Here is a 21,595-nt window from a genome sequence, read left to right on the forward strand (position 1 = left end):
TGTCAGGGGAGGAGGTGTAGGGCTCTATGGCTCAGCTGATTGCAGCGGGGGAATCTCCATCAACTGAACCACCAGGAATCCCTGATGGGAATTCCCCCTGGTGCGATCAGCTGATGGGAAGCCTATGGGATCCCAGTCCCCCCCCCCTTTTTTTTGGGTAGTGGGAAGGAGGTCATGCCTTAAATCCTTCAGTGGTCTTGTCAGTTTGGGCACCTTTTTTATACTTTGAGAGTTGAGTCTAACAGGCCTAACTGCCAGCGTCTAAGGTCCCTCTAGAAAAGCTTTGATTATGGCTGGGGTACATCCAGGTTTGAGCCCACCCGATTCCCACCCATAACACACTTCCCAACACACCCCTTTGCTTTCTAGACACACAGCAGCTTAACTGCACATCCAGAAAGTTGGTTTTGATTATCGACACTTCACCCAAGTGCCAACTTAGGCTGGTTTTTGGACGTTTTAAAGTTTTGATTATGAGCCCCTATATACCGTACTCATTGACAGACAGTGAGTTTGGATATTTCCAAGTTAAATAACAGCAAACAATTAGCCAAACGTATACTTTTTTATTAAAATAAAATTTACACTTTGATTAGAACATCTGGATACAGTAGAATCTGTACTAAAAAACATTTTTTAAAGTAAAACAATACTGAAAAGCAGGTTATACTCAAGCTATGTATCTTAGAGAAAGCTATGATTAAAAACAGTCATATGCATTCAGTTGTGAAGAAAAATGCCCCAAAAGTCCAACATCTGCAATACACAGAGAACCTCAGAAAACAAGAGCCAGCCCAGTGGCAGTGCTGGGTTCAATTCCTGGTAGTGGCAGTGCTGGTCTTCTGCTCTCTGGGTCAGATGGGGATACTGCAGAATCATGCAGCCCAATTACATATAATTAAAAAAAATCCAATCAGTTGTGTTTTCAGGATCTGCACAATTAGGGTTACTATATTGCTCAGAAAAGGATGGGTTGAAACATCCAGGTTTTACTTCCATTGAAAGCAATGGAAGTATAGCCCGGATGTCTCAATCTGTCTTTTTTTTTTTCTGGAGTCATGTATATGGTAACCCTATGCACAATGAACAGACAAGTCAGATGTACATACAAATCTCTCTTATGCCTGTTCACTGTAAAGACTCTGAAAACCCAACTGGCTGGATGTCTCTCAAGGACTGGTTTGAGAACCACTGTTGTATATTTAAATGCTAACTTTTCTGCTTCCTCTTGTAAAATTTCCAAAGATTAGTACAAATTGTTTTCCTTTCTATTCCTGAAATTAAGGCTGCCACCCAATATATTAAGATTTGGCAATCAAACGAGTGTGTTTAACATGAAGGATACCAAATAGAACCATCACCACTTTGTTAAGCAAAATTAGCCTTTAAAATATTTACCAACACACTACAAATGTTCATGACTTAGTAAAAAGCAGTCATTCAAAAAGGTCTGGGCTTATTAGCAAACAGATGATATGTTAAGTACCAATGTATCACCCCCATATAATTAGCTCAATTTAATCCATTAATTAGCACCTTTTAAGGGCAGATATGAATATCTGATCTAAATTAGTAATCCTCTGCAGATTTCAGGTTTAATGATTTTAAAGCATACCTTTCAAGGACAATTATAGTAAAATAAAAGCATTTCAAGCCCAGTCAAGTGACATGCCTTACCCATCCTGATAAAGATCTCTACAAATTTTACTCTGAACACAAAATTCCTACTTGTTAGTATGAAGAACAGTCCGATAGCAGCTTTTTGTCCTTTTCACTAGAGAGCAGAAACGAACACCAACATTACAAGAACTGCTGGACCCCCCCCCCCCCAAAGACACCCTTGAGATAAGTCTCTTACAGATCCTTTTAACTGAAATATGCAATTCTGTCAAACCATTTACAATTGACCAGTTTTGACAGTCTCACTCAAATAATATACTTGCCTCATGCTGAGTTTTTACAAAGTTCTATGTAATATACTGCAGTTTCCATGCAAGTTTTAATACTTTGTACATTATTACCCCTAAAAGAAAGCATTTCCCTTACATATGCATAACTAATAGACCTTATGTTCCACATGTGTAATCCCCTATGACAGGGCCTGAAAATTTGTTCTTAACAGGACCCCACTTTATCACAAATATGGCACTCATACAAATCCACATAAAACGTTTCCCCTGTAAACAATGTTCACTCTGGGTTATAACTAAATGTTCTCTACTTGGGAGAGAAAGTCTACATGTCTCATTACCAGAACAGACAAGGTAATTACAAGAGATGCAGGCAGCTTGGATAAAGGTGGTATATAAACACCAGAGATAATGGGGGTGGGGAATAAGAAGGAGCAGGGCTCCATCCTAAAAAGCCCTCAGAGGTCTTGGCAATGAAAAAAAAAAGCATGGAGAGAAGAAACATCTGATCAGGTAGAGACCAAACCATGGGTGAATAAAGATTGAGAGAATGGAGAAGCAGACACTCCCCAAGGTACAGGAATATCTACCACAGATATTGAGGACCATGTTGAAGGTCACAGATCTAGCAGGGCCCCTCCAGTAAGGAGGCCAGCTAATAAGTTATCATACCATAAACTAGGTTTTGATCTACTGAATTTTCCTTTCATTACTTCAACAAAATCAGAAATAGTCCTCAGAACACAACATAAAATAAATCATAAAAATTGCAGAGCAAAACTTATGAGTTATTTTTAACACATACAAAAGAAAATAATTACTTATTTTATGGGCTAAGTCCAGGCCCCAAACCACCTATAACATAGGAAAATGCAATTTTTTTCTCCAATTGGTCACTTCTCTTCAGTTAAAGCAGGCAGTAACAAGCTCTGAGGGGTTTGTTTGGTTTTTTTTGCATCTTTTCCACTTTCTTACTAGGAATGGGGTCATCTTTAGGGAGCAGGGAGGTGGCAGCAACCAGAGCACTGAAAAGCCCCTTGCCCCCAACATTCAACATCATTTCTCATGTCTGTGATGCCAAAGGGGCAGATGCTGCCACAATCTCCCCTCCTCCCAACACTTTTCACTCTGTATAGGGGGTATCCACTGGGGCTGAATATCCTAGGTCCAGGTGTAGTAAGGTTAGCCCCATTATATAACCTGTCACTTCAGGTCTCAAAATATGTTGTGAAACAAATCATCCTGCTTCTCAGATTAATTTATAAGAAAGAAAAAATGTTAACACTGGGCGTAACCAAAAAAGTTAAATCTTTCCATCTAGTAGTTTTAGTCTTGAGAGAAAATGTGCATTTTTTTAAAGCCTCAGTTCAATAGAATTAGAGGTTTATGAGCCTGTACCAAATATGTGCACATGTAGTTTCCTCCCTCCCCTAGGTCCATTTATGCCACCCAATTTGAAACAAAGTTCTTGGAGACCTCATTTTTCAAAAATCGGTAAGTAAATTTGGGGAGGTGTAGAGACAGGAGAAAGTTGGCACTTTTTGATAAGGATCGATTGGAGGGAGCCTTGTACTTCAGTTTAGTGCTTCATCCATAAATTTTTATAACAATCTTTTGGGTTTCCAACTTTGCTAGTCCACTGTGGGTTAAGAGGTATTCAAGAGCCCTTCATAGCAATCAAGCGTTACCTATGGATCTTGAGGGTCAACAGATGCTAATGCATATACACACACACACAAAAAAAATCTGTTTTAAATTTCGTTATCCAGAAAACTGACCCTTATCAAAAGCATGAGCCCCTTAAGCAACACCAGTTTGTTAAGCCTCTAGCCAAGCAAGGTCTTAAAATAGCTAAATATGAATTTAACATTAACTAGAAAGTATACCTGCCCCCCTCAATGCTGAACCATTAAAAACCACATTCAAACAAATCAAAAATACACACAAACACCGTACAATGCTGACTCTTACAGCCAAACCTGTGAACAAAATAACGGATTCAAGGTCAAAACAGGAAATGGGGCAAACCAGCCAACCTGCTAAAGTTTAAAAAGAATGGACGCCGGGTTTCCTAGATCACTTTCCTTAACAGAAATATGTTCATATGAAGAGGCCTTATTTTCTGCCCCATTTCCAGAAGAACACTGATCACCCCAAGATTACAAAAGAGGTATGGACTATGATAATCCATGAGTTACAATGAGCTGCACAGAGTAGTCTGCTTCCTGGAGAGTCCTGCACAGGCTTCAGTCGTCCAGTTCCAGCTCACGTTTTAGGCTGAAAAAAAAAAAAAAAAAAGAAAAAAGTGAGTGAATGTTACACTAAAGCCTCCTTGCACATGTTTATCCAACTTTGGATTATGTCTTCTGACTTTATGCAGTGCTTTCCTACATGTTACCTTTTCAGATAGGCATGTACATTGTCATATCCATGGTACTTTGCAAGGTACACAAGAACACCAGTGGCACATCGACCATTACGCTGCCTGCAGAAACTGCAGTTGCAAATTCCACGACAAGGAGGACAAATCCAACCCTGGGCAATGAAACAGAAGGAAGGGAGTTATCACAGACCTTGTGGAAATCAGAGCAAGACACAGGAATAGACCCACTAAAGGCTCAATGGGGCTACATTCACAGTAATAAGCAATAACAATGATCCGCTTGTTCAATCCCTTAACATTTGGCTTTTAGTCCCAATTTATTTAGCAGTTTTATAAATTCACAGCAAGCCGTTTGTCCTACTCTCCTGCTTTAAATTTAAATATACAGTAAAACCTTGGATTGCAAGTAACTTGGGTTGCAAGTGTTTGCAAGACGAGCAAAACATTTTATTACATTTTAACTTGATATACAAGCAATGTCTTACAATACAAGTACATACAGTATACACACGCATCACATCACCACAACTGAGCTGATGGTTCTTCTCTGTCTGACACTGCAGGAGTGTAATGACTGTTCTAAATGAGCAAGGTCTTACAATACAAGTACATATAGTATTTTGTATTAAAGATTTTGGGTTGTGGAATGAATCGTCCGAGTTTCCATTATTGTCTATGGGGAAATTTGCTTTGATATACGAGTGCTTTGGATTACAAGCATGCTTCTGGAACAAATTATGCTCGCAAACCAAGGTTTGACTGTACTTCCTGAACACAGGGTTCAGAATTGCTGCTATCATCCAGAGCCATTCAGCTGCACAAGGAGCAAGGTAGAAAGGGTACATATATGCTCCCTATCCGTTGTCTCTTCTGCTTGGCTGTGGTGCAGTGGGCAGGGTGGGGGGGGAGACAGAACTCAATTCTGGTTCAGTATGGTGCTGCTATTAGCACATCTTAATGGAAGGCCACAGACTCCCCATAATGCGAGCGTTAAATGAGTGCTGTAAAAGGTGAGGCTTCTCAAAATGTTGCCTCTGACCCCACAATTTATTCCACTTTTGGATTTCCTGCAAACCTGGCACATAGGACTGATTTGTATGAACTATATTTCTTGCAAGTTTGGGCAGGCCTTTTGAACCTGATCAATGAAAAAAAAACAACCCACCAATGGTCCCCGTGTTGCAAGTGAGCATTAACAGCAGCTCTGAGTAATGAGGCCTGTTCCAAGAGTATCAATGCAAATGCTCAACAGGTATTAACACTACAGAACATTGTAATTACAGAAACTAACAGGATTTTTGAGGCTTCTCAGATACCCCTTCCAAAACAAAAAACCCCCAACAAGTTGACAAAGTGACTCCATCACACTTTAGTTCTCATCAGTATCATTAACACACGCATTTCCATAAGTTATTCATTTGCCACCTATACAAGGAATGCCTATTATTCAGGGAACCTGGTGAAGATAACATAAATACACTCTCTCTTATCCATGCCATTTTAACCGTCTGATTTTATGTAAATGTTTGTTATTTATATTGTGTGTGTGATTTTGTGACCCGCTTTGTAAAAGGCAGGCTATAAAACGAATAAACTATAAACTATCCATGTCAAAGATCTTAAAATCCAAACCAGAATGGCAAACCCCTCTGAGTTTTCTATGAAGTCTTTTCTCCCATTATCCCAAAACTAAGTAGTAAATCTGAGTATTAGGCTTAGATAATACTGTAGCATCAAAGAGCAGGCGTATCACTATTCCACCCCAAACAACCTCACACACAAAAGTGCTCTTACAGGATCCAATAGGGCAGTCCTGACATCTTCACCATATCGATTGCGAAGACATGGCCCACAGAATTGACCACGTACCCCTACACAATCTGGATTACGGCAGTTGGTTTTAGTATCAATAGTCTTCTGACGACACTGGTGACAAGTGGATCCCTGTTAATCAATGAGACATTTAAATGTGTACATCAACAAACCACAAGTTGTACATCTGCAACCGAGTCAATCCAATACTTTAGGTACCTTTTTCACTCAACATGAAATGACTTGAGAAGTATGCCACTTGTATAACAGTTTTAGTGCTTAATGGGGAGTGGTTTTCCACTGTCTTCCCCAGTCAACCTTACCCATCTAAGTCCAGATATTAATTTACTGACAAAAGTGGATGAATGACCATGTTGGCCTGAGGCAGCTACCTGAAAAATCCCATCCTAGGATTCAAACCCAAGTTGTGTGCAGAGTAAGCAAATGACCTACAGATGGCACCCCGAGGACTCATTTAGTCCTTCAGTGGGTGCCCCTAAATCTGATTTTCTGGACATCTACAACAAATGGCAAGAAGCAAATGGCAGACAGAGCCACAAAGACTGATCTAAACGCCTTTAATTAACAATTGCAGGAGGGGTAAAAAAACAAAGCCTGACTTAGCTAAGTTTTGCCCTAATTGGGCAGCTTCAGGAGCTATAAAACTCCTCTCTCTCAGTAGCGTTTGCAATGACTTTTGTGGCTCAGTCTGCCATTTGTTTTTTTGCTGCTCTGGCCCTTGTGGATCGACTGCCCACTTGGTTTCTTAGAGCATGTACAATTTGTTGTAGACGGTATCTCCACACAGTGACATTCCTGCGTGTGTTTCACACTGGACATCCAGAAAGTCAGAATGGCCAGGTAGGTTTCAAGGATTGAATCGAGACATGTTGGGCCCCTTAGAAGTCCTGTTAATATATGCAGAATTTTCCGCAAGCTAGGTCTCAGAACTGCTGCTATAAGGAGTCGTACAGCATCTTGTTGTACAGTAACCATTTACACTTGCAGAACTGGTAAAGGAAGTTTCTCCCAAAGACTCTCCTGCAACCCTACAGCCAGTTGGATTTTCAGGAAATTCAATAAAACAGAATATAGATAAAAGAAATGCATACACTGGGAAATAAGTTGATCATGTCAAAAAATTCCTTACTGGCAGAAGCAATTACTTCCAAATCTTGTACATGTGCTCAATGGGTAATTATGAACTCCACAGCTACACTTTAACAAACAACGCAGCCACAATCTTCATGCAGGATATTAATCTTCAGACATCTCAGTGGTAACTAGTTTCATACAAGCCATTCTGCCTGCGATTCACCTAACTCTTCACAGGCTTCAAATATTGTTTAAATACTCATGAAACACACATTTTGAAAGCTCCTTTGTGAAAAGGAAGAAATGTATTTTTAAAAGAATGCTCGTCTGATCTTTTCATACAGCAATCCAAGTTTTAAAGCCTGCCAATCAAAATACATACAATTACTTATTTCTTTAATATGGTATGCCAATTTTGACAAATTGAAAACCACCCTTTCAATTGTGTTTTTCCTCTTGCTAGAACTGTACTTACAGTAGCTCTGTTATACACTTTGTCACTTGATGAAGCACAAATCTTGTCCAGCTCTTCCTCGGTAACTTCACCTACAGGACGCACAATGTGTGGAAGAGCCAGTGAGCCTGGGCGACTTCTCCTTGGACCAGGGGCTTCATCCTACAAAGAAAGCCATCCTGTTTTATTTATTTATTTTATAATCAGTGGTTTATACATCTTCCTACAAGCCTGAGGACACAGGTACCCACCACCTTCAAACAAACACTCTTAAAAAAAAAAAAAAAGAAGATGTCCGTGTCTTGCGTCTTAACATTAGGTCGTCAAAATCGTTCAAGATCCACAACCCCGCCTATTTTTTTACAGCCACAAAATCCTGAAAAACCAGGTTGGGCTCTGGACATCACGGATTAGATTTGAGTACTCCTGCTCTAAAAGCTCAAATACTTCATTTTGCACATTAAAAGTTTCTTATTTCAGGAAAAGAATTAAGACAGCCTCCACCAGCAGCAAAAGCTAGTACAATTCAGGCACTGAAGACTATTCTTACAATCAGAACTGTAGTGCAACAGGATCCACATTGGCTACTGCCACCCACCACTTACGGTAAAAGAACCTGTTTCGCCTTTGCAGGAGGGTGTTCCTTCAAGAGATGGACAAGAGAAGGCAAGACATCCTTACAGGTTTTTGTATGATTTCTTGGCCTATCAGGATGAAATGTGAATAGCTAGGCACTATGGACTATAAGAAAATAAGAGCTGCCATACTGGGATAGACTTAAGGTCCATAAAACTTAGTATCCTGTTTCCATCAGTGGCCAATCCAGGTCACAAGTATCTGGCAAGATCCCAAGAAATAAAACAGATTTTATGCTGCTTATCCCATGAATAAGCAATGGATTTTCCCAAGGTTAGGAAATTATCCAAATATTTTTAAAGCCTGCTAAGCTAATTGCTTTCATGACATTCTTTGGCAATGAATTCCAGAGTTTACTTACACACTGAGTGGAGAAATTTTTTTTTCTATTTTAAACTTACTACTTAGTAGTTTAATTTGCATGCCTCCTAGTCCCAGTATTCATGCCTACCCATTCCATGCCACTCAGTATTTTATAGACCTCTATCATATCTCCACTGAGCTGTCTTCTCCAACATGAAGTCCTAGCCACTTTAGCTTTTCCTCATAGAGAAGTCAACCCATCCCCTTTATGATTTGTGTTATGCTTCTCTGTATCTTTTCTAACTCTGCTAACACAGTATTCAAGGTGAGGTTGCACTATGGAGTGAATGAACATGTTTGTTTATTTAAGATTTGATATACCGCTCCTGCATTATACTGACCTAAGCTGTTCGCAATGTATCAAACTAAAATGAAATTAGTACTTGAGAAAAACTCCTTATCTGTCCCAAAGGCTCACAATATAGTAAGTGAATAAAGGTGAACCAGTGGATACTGTATATCTAGATTTTCAAAAGGCATTTGACAAAGTACCTCATGAAAGACGTTTAAAGTTTCAACTTATGATTAATATTATTTCTAAATAGTTCTTCTGAAGTACTTAGCTCATTCTTAAGAACGAGCCAAGCACTTCTGAAGAACTATTTAGAAATATTAACCATAAGTTGAAACTTTAAACATTTATTAGGAGGTGGAGGTTAAACCAATGAGGATTGTCCCATACAAGGTTTGCAGGCTGAAGTTGAATAGCTGGCAGCAACCCGGGATCTGAGGTTTTTCCTCTTGTTTATACTATAAATAGTGGGGTTCTTCAGGGTCTGTGCTGGGACCGCTGCTTTTTAACATATTTATTAATGATCTAAAGATGGGAATAACTAGTGAGATAATTAAATTTGCTGATGACAAAAAGCTGTTAAATTGCAAGAGGACCTTGTGAGACTGGGCGTCAAAATGGCAGATGACATTCAGTGTGAGCAAGAGCAAAGTGATGTATGTGGGACAGAGGAACCTGAACTATAGCTATGTGATGCTGAGTTCTGTGTTAGGAGTCACTGCCCAGGAAAGTTATCTAGGTGTCATTGTTGAGGATACGTCGAAACCCTCACCTCAACGTGCAGCGGCAGTTAAGAAAGCAAATAGAATGTTAGGAATTATTAGGAAAGGAATGGAAAATAAAGATGAAAATGTTATAATGCCCTTGTATCACTCTACCTAAATGTAAACAACTTGAATACTGTGTGTAGTTCTGGCCATCGCATCTCAAAAAAAGATATAGTGGAATTAGAAAAGGTACAGAGAAGGTAACGAAAATGATAAAATGTTTGGGATGACTTCCCTATGAGGAAAAGTTAAAGTGGCTAGGGCTCTTCAACTGGGAGAAGAGAGACAGCTCAGGGGAGATATGACAGAGGTCTATAAAATACTGAGTGGGGGGCATGTGATGAAGCTATTAAGTATTAAGTAAAAAATATTTCTTTACACAACATGTAATTTAAAGTCTGGAATTCTTAGCCGGAGAATGTGGTGAAATCAGTTAGCTTAGCAGGGTTTAAAAAAAGGTTTGAAGTCCATAGGCCATTGAGATGGCTTGGGGAAAGCCACTGTTTATTCCGAGGATAAGCAGTGTAAAATCTGTTTTACTACTTGGGATCTAGCTAGGTATTTGGGACCTGGGTTGGCCACAGTTGGGAACAGGATAGTGGGATTGATGGACCTTTGGTCTGTCCCAATATGGCAATTCTTATGTTCTTATGATAAAAAAGGCATAACATTCTCATTGTTTTAGCTGCCACTGTACACCGAGCAGAGGGTTTCGAAGTCTATCCCCCTCTTCTATGAAACTGCGCTAGCAGTTTCTAGTGTAGGGAGCCGCGCTGAATGGCCCGCACTGCTCCTGAAGCTCATAGGAACTCTAGCGCAGTTTCGTAGAAGAGGGGGTATGTTTAAGCCCCATTCGAAAATCAGCTACCTCTGTGAGACATTTTTAAATAAAAAAGTGCCCCTGTGTGGGTAGTGCTCTTTGGGAACTAGGAAACCAAATAAGTCTTGAAATGATTGCAGAGTATATATAATTTGTATTTAATATTTTTCATTCAAATTGATCACCCCACAACGGGCTTTACCCACCTCTGAGCTCTCCTCGAACCCTTTCCTTTTCCTTACTAGGTAGAAGCGGTCGTCATCATCATCATTGTCCTCGCTCAGTGGGCTGGCAGGACCTTCAAGTAGGGATTGTGATCTTGTATGGGGTCGTGCATGCCGATCAGGGTTCCTCCTTGAAGCTTCTCCAACAAATGACCTTGGGGAGCGCTTGGGTTTCTGTGCAAGTTATTTGAAGTGAACACTACTTAGAGAGGAATACGAACTGCAAAAGTCTTGAAGACATCATACTTCAATTTTTATATAAAAGCAGCACACTTGCACAGATACTTGTGTAGGGCAATTAAAGCCAATTTCAACTTACTGGAGTGACTGTTGAAAACGATCTCCTCCCAATGACAAATCCAGGAATATTATTTAGTTCAGCCATGAGCTGTGCAAGCTACAAGAGAAAGAATGTATTTAGGAACTAGTTTTCATAAATGGAACTTAAATCTCCATCCTTTATTTATTGAAGTACCCTATGTGGAAAAAGGAAGATGTCCCTCAAGATGACAAAAAACCCAAAATCAGAAATATAAATGCTCAAGGCAGTGTGAGCATGGAGATCTGGCTTAGAGGGCACACAACGCACTACTAATAATTATTTATATAGCACTACTAGACCTATGCAGCACTGTATACATATGAAGACAGTTCCTCTGTCTCTAGTGGGCTCATGATCTTAAGTTTGTACCTGGGGAAATGTCACAAGAAGCTGCAGTGAGAAGTGAACCCAAATCACCAGATCAAAGCCCAATGCACTAACCATTAGGTTACATCAGGAAAGGCTGTACATACATGGACATTCTCTATATATGGAGGCAAACGGGCTTTGGGCATCATGGGATAAGCAGCAAGAATCCATAGTTGGGGATACGGCCAGAAGACAGTGAAGTGAAGGGGCACAAATGTTAACTAGATAGATAATTAGCAGCTGTCATTCAAGCTCCTTTGCAATTGCACCCTTTTACTCTTGTATTAAGGCACCCCATTTATGATTCATACCTTAAAGGCAGAAGAACATATTGTAGATTATGAATTTTAAGGATCATCTTGACCATATAGTTTTATGAACTAAACCTTTCAAAATACCTTGAAGAAGGGGGTAAGAAGGGTCTATGAAGTGCACACTAATGAAAAGTTTGCAAACATTTTCTAAAAAAAACCCCAAAAAAACAACCAACCCCCCCAGTATATATTTCCCCACTTATACCAAGTGACTGCAGTATGTATTTCCTCACTTATACCAAGAGCCACGTGGAGAGATTCAGGTGTCAGTCTGAAAATTCCATATTGATCCTTGTGACCCCAGGCAAGTCACTTAATCTCCCATTGCGGAATAGAAATCACTAATGTAATGTAATGTAATTGCCCCAGGTACATTAGGTACGAGTGTCAGCCCTCCCGGACAGATAAGGAAAAAATGCTCAAGTACCTAAATATAAACCACTTAAGTTATTAGTATATAAATGCTAAAAACAAACAAACACCAATGTCTGCTATTCCATTACAATGTATTCCTAAGAAGCTCTAGCCAAATGTACAAAAGTTTAATATTAAAAACTCAATTAAAAAACAAACACCTACAACCCAGCAAATTAGCAGATGCAAACTCCAGTTCCAGAATGAAGGGTCCTTTATCTTAAGACCTATATTGTTGGATATCAAAAATGATGACAAAATCTGCAATAGGTAGTCTTCCAAAACTAAAAGATAATCTCACACAACTTTCTAGGGATATAAAGACCTTCGTTAAAGTTTCCACATAATCTCATTTTGCTACAGTGCAGTCAACATTCAGCATACCTAGGTGATGTCACAGCACCTCTTTTACTGGTGCTGTGTTTAGTTAAAAGGCAGCAGTTCTAGGTAAGAATTTTGGGCATATTAAGCTTGCAAATTCTTGTTACTGCTTCCTCTTTTGAGACATGCATTCAAATGCGCCTCTTATTCCTCATCCACTTTTTCTGTATCGACCGATTATCCAACTACCTGTCAGTCCCATTCATGTCAAATAATCAAGGCTCTACAAACTAGAAGTCCCAGACACTGAGGGGTCCTTCCACTAAGCTGTGGTAAAATAGGCCTTCACATACTCTTACATGGGCCTTCTCCATGCACAGAGGCTGTTTTTACAGTGACTTTAAAAACACCCTGGCTTTCTTTATCTTCCACCATTAATGGCCATTCGCTAATTAGAAGAAACTGTGTGCAAAGCACTTCTTGTTGGCCGTAGATATATTATGAAACACTGAGTATCTCCTGATTGCACCCCCCACACACACACATACTGGAGTGGAGAAACAAATTCTGTGCGTTTATGTGGGAGGTTAAAGGGGGCCTATTCTACACCTCGATCCTGGAAAACAAGTTTCTTTTGGTGTGGGGAGCATTCCTCGATTCTCTATCTTCAAAGGCCTGCAGTCTGGCATTAGGACATTTGATAATGGTGTATGTTGTGCTCTGTTCCTGGGGGGAAGAGGTAGGAGGGTAGGGAGTTGATATTTCTGTGGGTTAAGGTTTGTTTCTGTGTATTCAGGGGATATATGAAGCAAATTCCCAGATACCATTGTTGAGTTGGCTGGGTATTCAGTGGGGTTAGGGTTGGGAAGGGGAGGGGGGGAGTTTAATGTTGGGAGGAGTTCTATTGCTGCTTTTTTTTTAACTGGTGTCAATTTATTTACAGGTTGTTACCTATATCTCATTTTATTGTGGTAAAATCACAGTGTTCCATTATTCTTGACTGACTATTGTGTGTGATCTGTTGAGTACCAATAAAATTAGACTATGCAACTTATTTAATGGAAATGTCCAGGTATAGTGATATTTTGCAATCATACAATGGATTTAATTAAGCATGTCCTATAGGTAGGCACAACCTATAAACCACTTCACCAGTCATCAAAAAGCTACATACAATGAATAAATACAGTGACTTTTAGTAGCAGCTGAAATACTGCACCAACTGTTCATCTCCATTTTACTTGTGTATGCAGAACTTAGGGGTTTGGGATAAACTGATTTGATTCAGTAGGGCAGTTGCAAGTCAGAGGAAGGTAAGTTTTGGGGTGCGAGACAGTTTGAAAAGAGCAATCCCCTCATGATGTTTCACTTTTATCTCAATTTCTATGTTGCAAAGTCGATCTGCTTCTCCTGTGGAAATACAACCTAACCCCCAAAATGGCCAATGCATCTTGCCAAAGTGGTCCAAAGTGTTTTTTTCTATCATCTCACCCCCACCCCTTCCACAAAATGCCAAGTTTCATCTCATTCTATTTTCATAGAGCTATTTTGTCCATAGACAAGTCACCCATTTTTGTATAATCCGTTCCAACTTCTGTTTGGTTTGAATTAGTGCTGTTGTAGTTAACTTCTGTGATTAACTTAAAATTTCAATATCGATTAAAGTTTACCATGATTAATCAAAAGCAATATACGTGTTGTGGATTAATCACATATTCCTGCATGAAACCAAAAGCATTAGAAGTGATTTGAAGAAAGTTTAACACATTTAACAAATGCCAACAATTGTAGGCTGTGTTAAGCACACACACCCAACACCCGCCCCCCCCAACCATTATTTTGAACCTGGAGCTAGCACAAGCAGTAGCAACTAGGGATTGCTGCCAGCTATCCTACCCTAGTGCAGGGGTAGGCAATTCCGATCCTCGTGAGCCGTAGCCAGGTCAGGTTTTCAGGATATCCACAATAAATATGCATGAGATAGTTTTGCATCTCAAGGAGGCAGTGCATGCAAATCAATCTCATACATATTTATTGTGGATATCCTTGAAAACCTGACTGGCTTCAGCTCTCGAGGACCGGAATTGCCTACCCCTGCCTTAGTGCATCAGAGCATCTTTCACAGACATGGTGGGGGACAGGAGGGTAGGGTTGTCTATATAATGCAATGTATGCCATGCTATGGTTTGTCATACAATGCTCTCCATGTCACACCATACCACATTTGTCATATGTTTTTACCATGCTTTGTTATATAATGTAAACTTGTAACCCATTCTGAGCTCTCCTGGGAGAACAGGATATAAAACCAAATAAATAAAATAAGAGTCTTCAGAAGGAGGCAATACTCTTGGGGAAGAGAGAATAGTATTTAGGACCACGATTAAAAATTGAAACAGCTATAGATTGAATTAATTAAAAAAGGTACTTACCATTACTTTATTTTCTTTGATGTTCAAAGCTCGTCTCTCCAAGAAGTTTAAACCTCTCTCATCCTCTGAATCCGACTCAGAGTCAAAGGCCTTCGGTGGTCCCTGAGATGTCTCCTTTTGGGTTTTCATCCTATTGCTCCTCCTGCTTGGAAACTTGAGAGCTACTCTCAGTGGCCTGGAAGGCTTCCGACAGCCCTGTTGTGGCTTATTCCATTCTTCAGCCATCTGATCTTCCTCTTCCACCTCAGAATCAAGTACAATAAAAATAATGGTTCATTTTATAAAAAAAATGTGCTCAGGACTGAGAACAACTCTCAAAATATCTGGGATTCCATAAACCTTCATTTTGTTTGAATGACCTGCATTGCTATAATATCAACAGTTGATGGCATAAGGAAATCTGCTTTTTTTAAGTGCAATAAAGATGATGATTTATTTTGTCTTCTTCAATCTACACCAGACATTAAGCTACCTTTTCCTGTTACTGAGATGACCAGCCATAAATCCATTTAACAGCAGACCACTTGAACACACTTAGAAATGAAGCATCATGGATATTTGCTTTGCATTGGTGGCAGAGAAGACAACAGAAGTGTGACTGCATTATCTTAGCTGTTCCATGACAGAAAACACTACACAGGAAATAAAGTTTATTCCATACACTAAAGAGCAGTATCTGAAGGTGATCTCATCTAAAATCTAAAACTGCACAGATAAGGATGTCTTAAAAGAAAGGATACTGGTGGGTAGCAAAAGGAATGGCCAGCTAGAAAAAAAAAAAAAATAGGAGGCAGTACTGGCTCTAAAGAGATATTTGCCAAGACATTTTAGAATACTTTGCACAATACTGGAAATTGCATACTCGAAGGGGTATAAACCAGATGTCTGTCCAGAGGTCAGCCACTGAAGTGATTAATGGTCAAAGCGCAGGAACCTAGAAACCTAAATTGCATAAAACCTGGAAACAGGATTCAGCTAAGGGATGGATGGACGGACTATGCCACAGAATCTGCCACCGACTCATGGCAAGATATAGTGAGGTATCCACCCCATGATGTTTCATGGCAGAATACATGAAGTATGCGGCTCCTCTTAGTTGTTGCTACCAGGTGGCCTACCATCTAGGTATAGCTAAGAGAACAAGCATTCATATACTCGAAAGGTGCAAATAGACAGGAGACTCTAGAATGAGGGTGAACTTAGGCAGATTCACAAGTAATTTAAGGAAATCTCTTTACAGAAAGGGTAGCTAATGCCTTCAACAGGAGGTAGGTAGTGGCAAGAGCAGCATTTAAATTCATGCAAGCATAGAATAAAGTACAAATCCAATGGCATTGAGGGGAATGTAGTATTGGGATGTTCACATTGAATAAGACGTGGTGGCCGAGATAAGACTTTGTTACCATCAGGTAGCTAAATTTACAGCTTAGGATTCATAGTTGGACTTCAGATTTTACAAAGAGATACAAGCTCACCATTATATCCTGGAGCTCAGCTTCTGAAAACCCACAAAAGGATTCCTCATCTGACTCTTCACCAAATATCTTTGCCAGTTCTTCTGGTGTGTCTAGCCGGAACTTTTGCTTCTGAAAAAATACAAAGAAAAGTGGAGGGAAGCCAGCCAGCCACAGTTTTAAAAAGAACCAATTTTCTGTATACTGCACAGAGAGCAAATCACATTTACAAGTGCACTACAAGAGAATAGCTTTTGTTACTAAGAAAATGGCTCAGAGGTTTACAAATGATTTCAAAGCTGTTATGGCAATCATCGGGCACGTTAGCTTAGGTGACATTTCAAAGCGCAAAATAAGTAGTTAATCTACCACTAGCAATTACTACCCAGAACCACTGGCAAAAAGCGAAATGAAATTACAGGACATGCTGTACAGTCCTACCTGCTGTAAAGAAATGTTAGCAAAAGCATGCCGCTCTAATCACGCAAAGTATTTTTTTTTGGCATTTTCAGCCCTGCAGACTCAATTTTGTTTATTCCTGCATTGCATTACACTTACAGTGTTTGCAAAATTATCAGAAGCAAAACTGTCACAACTGTCATCCGAGGACGAGGTTTCCATGGGGATCAAGCGAACGGGTCTGAAGTGCTTGAAATTCTTCTCTGCAGAAGAGTCTCCCAGCTGTAATACAGGAATGGTAATACTCTTAAAGGTGATGGCACCTGGCTCTCACACAAAGCAGCTTTTCACTTCGCCTGCATCTGCTCAAGTGTAACCAGAAAGCAAACCAACTCAATTTGGGAAAATAGTCAAAGCGCAGGTAGATTGCTGGTTCATAAACCAGCATTCTAGGTACACGTTAAGGATAGGGAGTTCTCTCAAATTCACACATACACATGATTAGCAAGGCACACCTTACCAGTCAGGTTTTTAGATTACCCGAATTAATATGCACAAGACTGAAGATCTCCAATGCATCCTATGTATGCAAATTCTGTCATGCAATATTCATTCTGGTAATCCTGAAAACCTGACTTGCTACAGGTGCCTCCAGGAAAAAGTTGGGAACACATCTGGAAAAATAAAAGGGAGGATTAGGTTCTTATCTTGATTATCTTCTTTTCAGTATAAAGAGATGAGAGAATCTTGACCACTACGTTACTTTTTTTACCCTGAGTTTTGCAGAAGGAATCATATACAGCTTTTCCGCTCTGCCTCCTTGTGTCAGCAGGCAGTACCCCATCTCCTCAGCTCATACCAAAGCAGGTGATCACTCCTAAAGAGGAGACATAACAAAGAGCGCAAGGGAACTCCCAACCAAATGAAGTCTTTTCTGCTCTGCAATAATGATAATTAGAACTCGGGAAACATAATACAAGTGGACCCAAACAAGCCACCTCCGGCATGCAACTAGCCTTAAACATTTATACAAACAGCTGTTATAAGCTCTACCACAAGCTTTTGTCATTGAATTATTGCAACACATATTGTACTTGAATAGCAGCCATAAACAATTATCTTCATACTCTTCTGGCTACTCTAAGTATTTGGAGACACACATACGTGTCTGAGAAAATAAGGGACGTGCACTTAGTAACTTCTGCTACCAGTGAATCCACTTTCGGTGGTACAAATAATTGCTGGAACTCGGGAACCCTTAGAGGGCCGTCTGGCACCCCACAATGCTCCGTAAGCATCATGGTGATCAAGGACTGCCAAAGACTCTTGGCTGGTAGTGCCCACTTGCGACCCGGAATCCTCTAAATCTGAGGATTCACAGTGTGGGAGCAAAAGAAATCGACCATGACCCCCATTCATCCCAGTCCATTTTTGACAGGAACTCTGGTTCCTGCGGAGCAGCTTTCTACACTGAACTAGTGCTATGTTAAGGGTAGGCAGTAGAATCAAGAGCGATATACTCACGTGGATTAAAAACTGGTTAGCAGCTAGGAAACAGAGAGTGGGGTAAATGGACAATACTTGGACTGGAAAAGGCCCAACTTTAGTGCAGGAAGAGGCGGTCTGAACATTCAGCGAATGATTTCCTTCACTCGCCGGCCCTCCAGCTGCTCTCTCCTGCCTCTCCCGCAGCCCTCTCCAGTCTCCCCCATGAAAATCCATATTCGCAGTTTTTCAAGTTTCGCGGGGGTTCCTGGAACGGAACCCCCGTGGATTTCGGGGAAGTACTGTACACAGATTCATTCAACTCCTACTATTGGTCCCCCCTCGCATCTCTCGCCTTCTCCTTCTGGGTCCCCGTATCTAGGGTTACCAGACATCCAGATTTCCCCCGATATGTCCTCCTTTTCGAGGACATGTTCAGGGGTCTAGACAACATTTTAAAACCCGGCACTTTGTTTGGGTTTTGAAAAGCTTTCCAGCAAGCAGCGACGTCAGGATGGCATTTGAGCATGTGTGGATGCAACGTGGCGACATCGCGCCCATGCATACAATATCGTGTCACACCAGTGCCTGCGCAGATACCCTCCCGACAAGCAAACATGTTGAGGGGGCGGGGCCATGGGTCCAGATTTTTGTTCCCGAAAATCTGGTAACTAACCCTACCCGTATCTATATCTGTACCAACATTCGAAAACTGTTCATCTACTCAAGTTCTTCTCATATTATGTTACCATTTTTGTATTTGACTCTGACCTTGTCATTATCCAATGTTATTTGTACTTGTATCCTCAGCTGTCATGTTTGGTCTTCTATTTAACTCATGTTAACTGCATCAAACTTCACAAGTTTCATTTTAATTTAATGAATCGCTTATTTAGATTTACTAAGCGAAATACAACATTAATAAAAAAATATAAGCATATATTTAGACATACCATTTAAAATTTAAAATGATGGGGTTAGACCAACAGACTTAGACTAATCACTACACGAGGTAAAAAGGGACAGAACTACAATTCAATGCTTTAAAGTACAGAGGAGAACCCATTAGTGAGGGAAAGTGGAACCCTGGAAGGAAACTAATATCAAATTTGAACATAATTTAAAGACTAAAATCATCTTTAAAAAGGAAACTCTTTAAGTTACTTTTAAAATGACTCAAATCATTTTCCTCTCTTACATGCTGAGGCAAAGTGTTCCAAAGTTGCGGAGCCATCACTGAAAACATATCATGTCGTCTATTCCGATAACTTTCAAAGAGGGGACTACTATGAGCTTTTGATTAGTGGACCGGAGAGAATGCGACGTGCTATAAGGGATAAGTAATTTATTAATGAAATGAGGTTCATTAGTGGAAAGGGTTTTAAATACTAAGAGTGTAATGCGGTATATAAATAAAAATGTAATGTTATATATTTATATGTTCTGTAATGGTGAAGTTTTATTGGCTTTTTAGCATGGAGCCTATTTATCAGCTTAGTCTGTGCAAGTGGTGTCTTGACAGAGACCTCTCTTCTGCACTTCAGGATTGTAATTTTTTGACTTTGTATCTTGGTTTCACTTTGGACACACATTCTAATTTATATAATAATGGGCAATTTCAACTACCAAAAAAGTTTACTGTTGCCTATTTGCCAGTTTTCCTAATTTCTGTAAACATTGCTTCATCTGTCTGTTCGCCCTATCCCAGTAGAGACGATAGTACAGCCCTACTAGTATATGCCTCCCCTTCATATATGGATGGAAGGACGAGAAGAGGTTCCCAACTACCACAAGACGCCCGAGTGCATTCTGCAGTAAGCCCTTTTAAGCCATGGTATGTGCTTACTGCACCTTAGTATAAGGACCCCATAGGGACCTATTGGATAGTCAATCATCAGCATTAAAGTCTATTTCTGTTCACAGGATTTTAGAAAAGTGATGCAAGTGGCATCCATACCCTTCTCCACCACTGCCAGCTCCAGTTTCTGTTCCTGATTCTGCCCCTCTATCTTACTGTATGCCTGCCCGAGTCAAGCTCCATCTCTAGCAGTATTCAAATCCAAAAGCCAACTTTTTGAGGCTGCTTTAAACTCCCAACTCCCACTCACCATAAGATACCTATCATTCTCTCTGCAAGAAACTCCCCAACCCCTATCTGCCCCATTTGTTCTGTCTGTCTGTCCTAATCAGAGACTGTAAGCTCTTCTGAGAAGGAACCATCTATTACATGTCGAGGAAATTCACTGCCCAAGTCCTGAGTGGTCACGAGTAGGAGCGCACTTTGGTGCTGCTGCTTGGCACTAAGCAGCTTTCTGAATGGCTCCCACGAATTCCCGCGAGAGATCTATCTGCCCCTTAGGGACTTACACCTATAAAATATCAACAGCCTTGAATTAAAATCAAAGAACTACTGTATTTTTCGCTCCATAACGTGCACTTTTTCCACCTCCAAAAAGGAATTGGAAATATGGGTGCGTTTTATGGAGCGAATACCCAACCACACCCCGTCGTTATCTTATTTAGCTGCCCTTCCCTTCGGCTCACTCCCGAAGCTGCAGCAGCGTCACAGCGGTGCAAAAGGCAGGTGCAAGCTTTTTGCGTGCCTGCCTTGTCCCGCACCGCTGCATGAATGGCCCCCTGGCCTCGGCGCTCCCCCGGAGGAAAGATGGCAGCAACTCATACAAGTTGCTTAGTAGCATGCCGGACAGGTTTGCGTCTTCAGGGGCGGGATCAAGTCACAGAGGACCAATGGGGCAGTGCTATATTGTTGACCAGTGGAATGAACAGGAAGGGAGAGGCAGGCCTATAATGGAATTGTCAGTCAGTATTCCACATCCAATAGTGGTGAAGGTTGTGGTAGGATGGAACAGCTACAAGCCAATGGGCGCATATGATGAAAGCTGTGGTGGGTCATCGCGGATAACTGCTGCTGTTCAGAACAGTGTTGTGTGACTGGACAACCCGGGGGGAAGGGGGTACTCAGCAATAGTAAGCTTTAGGGGAGAGGTCGCCACCAGCACAGAGGCCTGGAACAAGTAGGGAAATGTGTATGTGATGGTAAAACAGGAGCAAGAGGGTTAGGGAGAGAAATAGGAGCAAAAGAGGGCAGGGAAACAGCAGTTCCCTCAGGGCAGGAAAAGACATAGAACTAGTAGTATAGCCATGGGTTGGCCCAGGCCCACCCAGCAGCATAACATCTCTGATCTAGCTGGACAGGATCCCCAGGCCCTGCTAGCTAAAAACTCAAACACCTCTTCCTCCTGCATATTTTTTAAAGTTCAGATCTTTACAAACAGCACGACTGATACACTGTGCCTGCCTGCCCTGTG

At 40.7% G+C, this 21,595-nt stretch overlaps 1 protein-coding gene across 3 annotated transcripts in view; it reads right to left on the minus strand.

Moving 5' to 3' along the window:
* Positions 1–546: 546 nt before the first annotated feature.
* CDCA7 (cell division cycle associated 7) overlaps positions 547–21,595 on the minus strand; it is a 41,537-nt gene continuing 20,488 nt past the window's right edge. For all 3 annotated transcript variants that reach the window (XM_033946773.1, XM_033946772.1, XM_033946771.1), the window contains exons 2-10: positions 16,941–17,063; positions 16,404–16,514; positions 14,929–15,171; positions 11,076–11,153; positions 10,739–10,930; positions 7,676–7,816; positions 6,088–6,237; positions 4,309–4,445; positions 547–4,187 (exon numbers count right to left, since the gene is read on the minus strand). In XM_033946773.1, coding sequence (XP_033802664.1) covers positions 4,157–4,187; positions 4,309–4,445; positions 6,088–6,237; positions 7,676–7,816; positions 10,739–10,930; positions 11,076–11,153; positions 14,929–15,171; positions 16,404–16,514; positions 16,941–17,003 — 1,146 coding nt within the window. In that variant the 5' untranslated portion in view covers positions 17,004–17,063 and the 3' untranslated portion in view covers positions 547–4,156. The remainder of the gene's footprint in view (positions 4,188–4,308; positions 4,446–6,087; positions 6,238–7,675; positions 7,817–10,738; positions 10,931–11,075; positions 11,154–14,928; positions 15,172–16,403; positions 16,515–16,940; positions 17,064–21,595) is intronic.

This window comes from Geotrypetes seraphini, chromosome 5 (genome assembly GCF_902459505.1).
Source record: "Geotrypetes seraphini chromosome 5, aGeoSer1.1, whole genome shotgun sequence".
Classification (NCBI taxonomy): domain Eukaryota; kingdom Metazoa; phylum Chordata; class Amphibia; order Gymnophiona; family Dermophiidae; genus Geotrypetes; species Geotrypetes seraphini.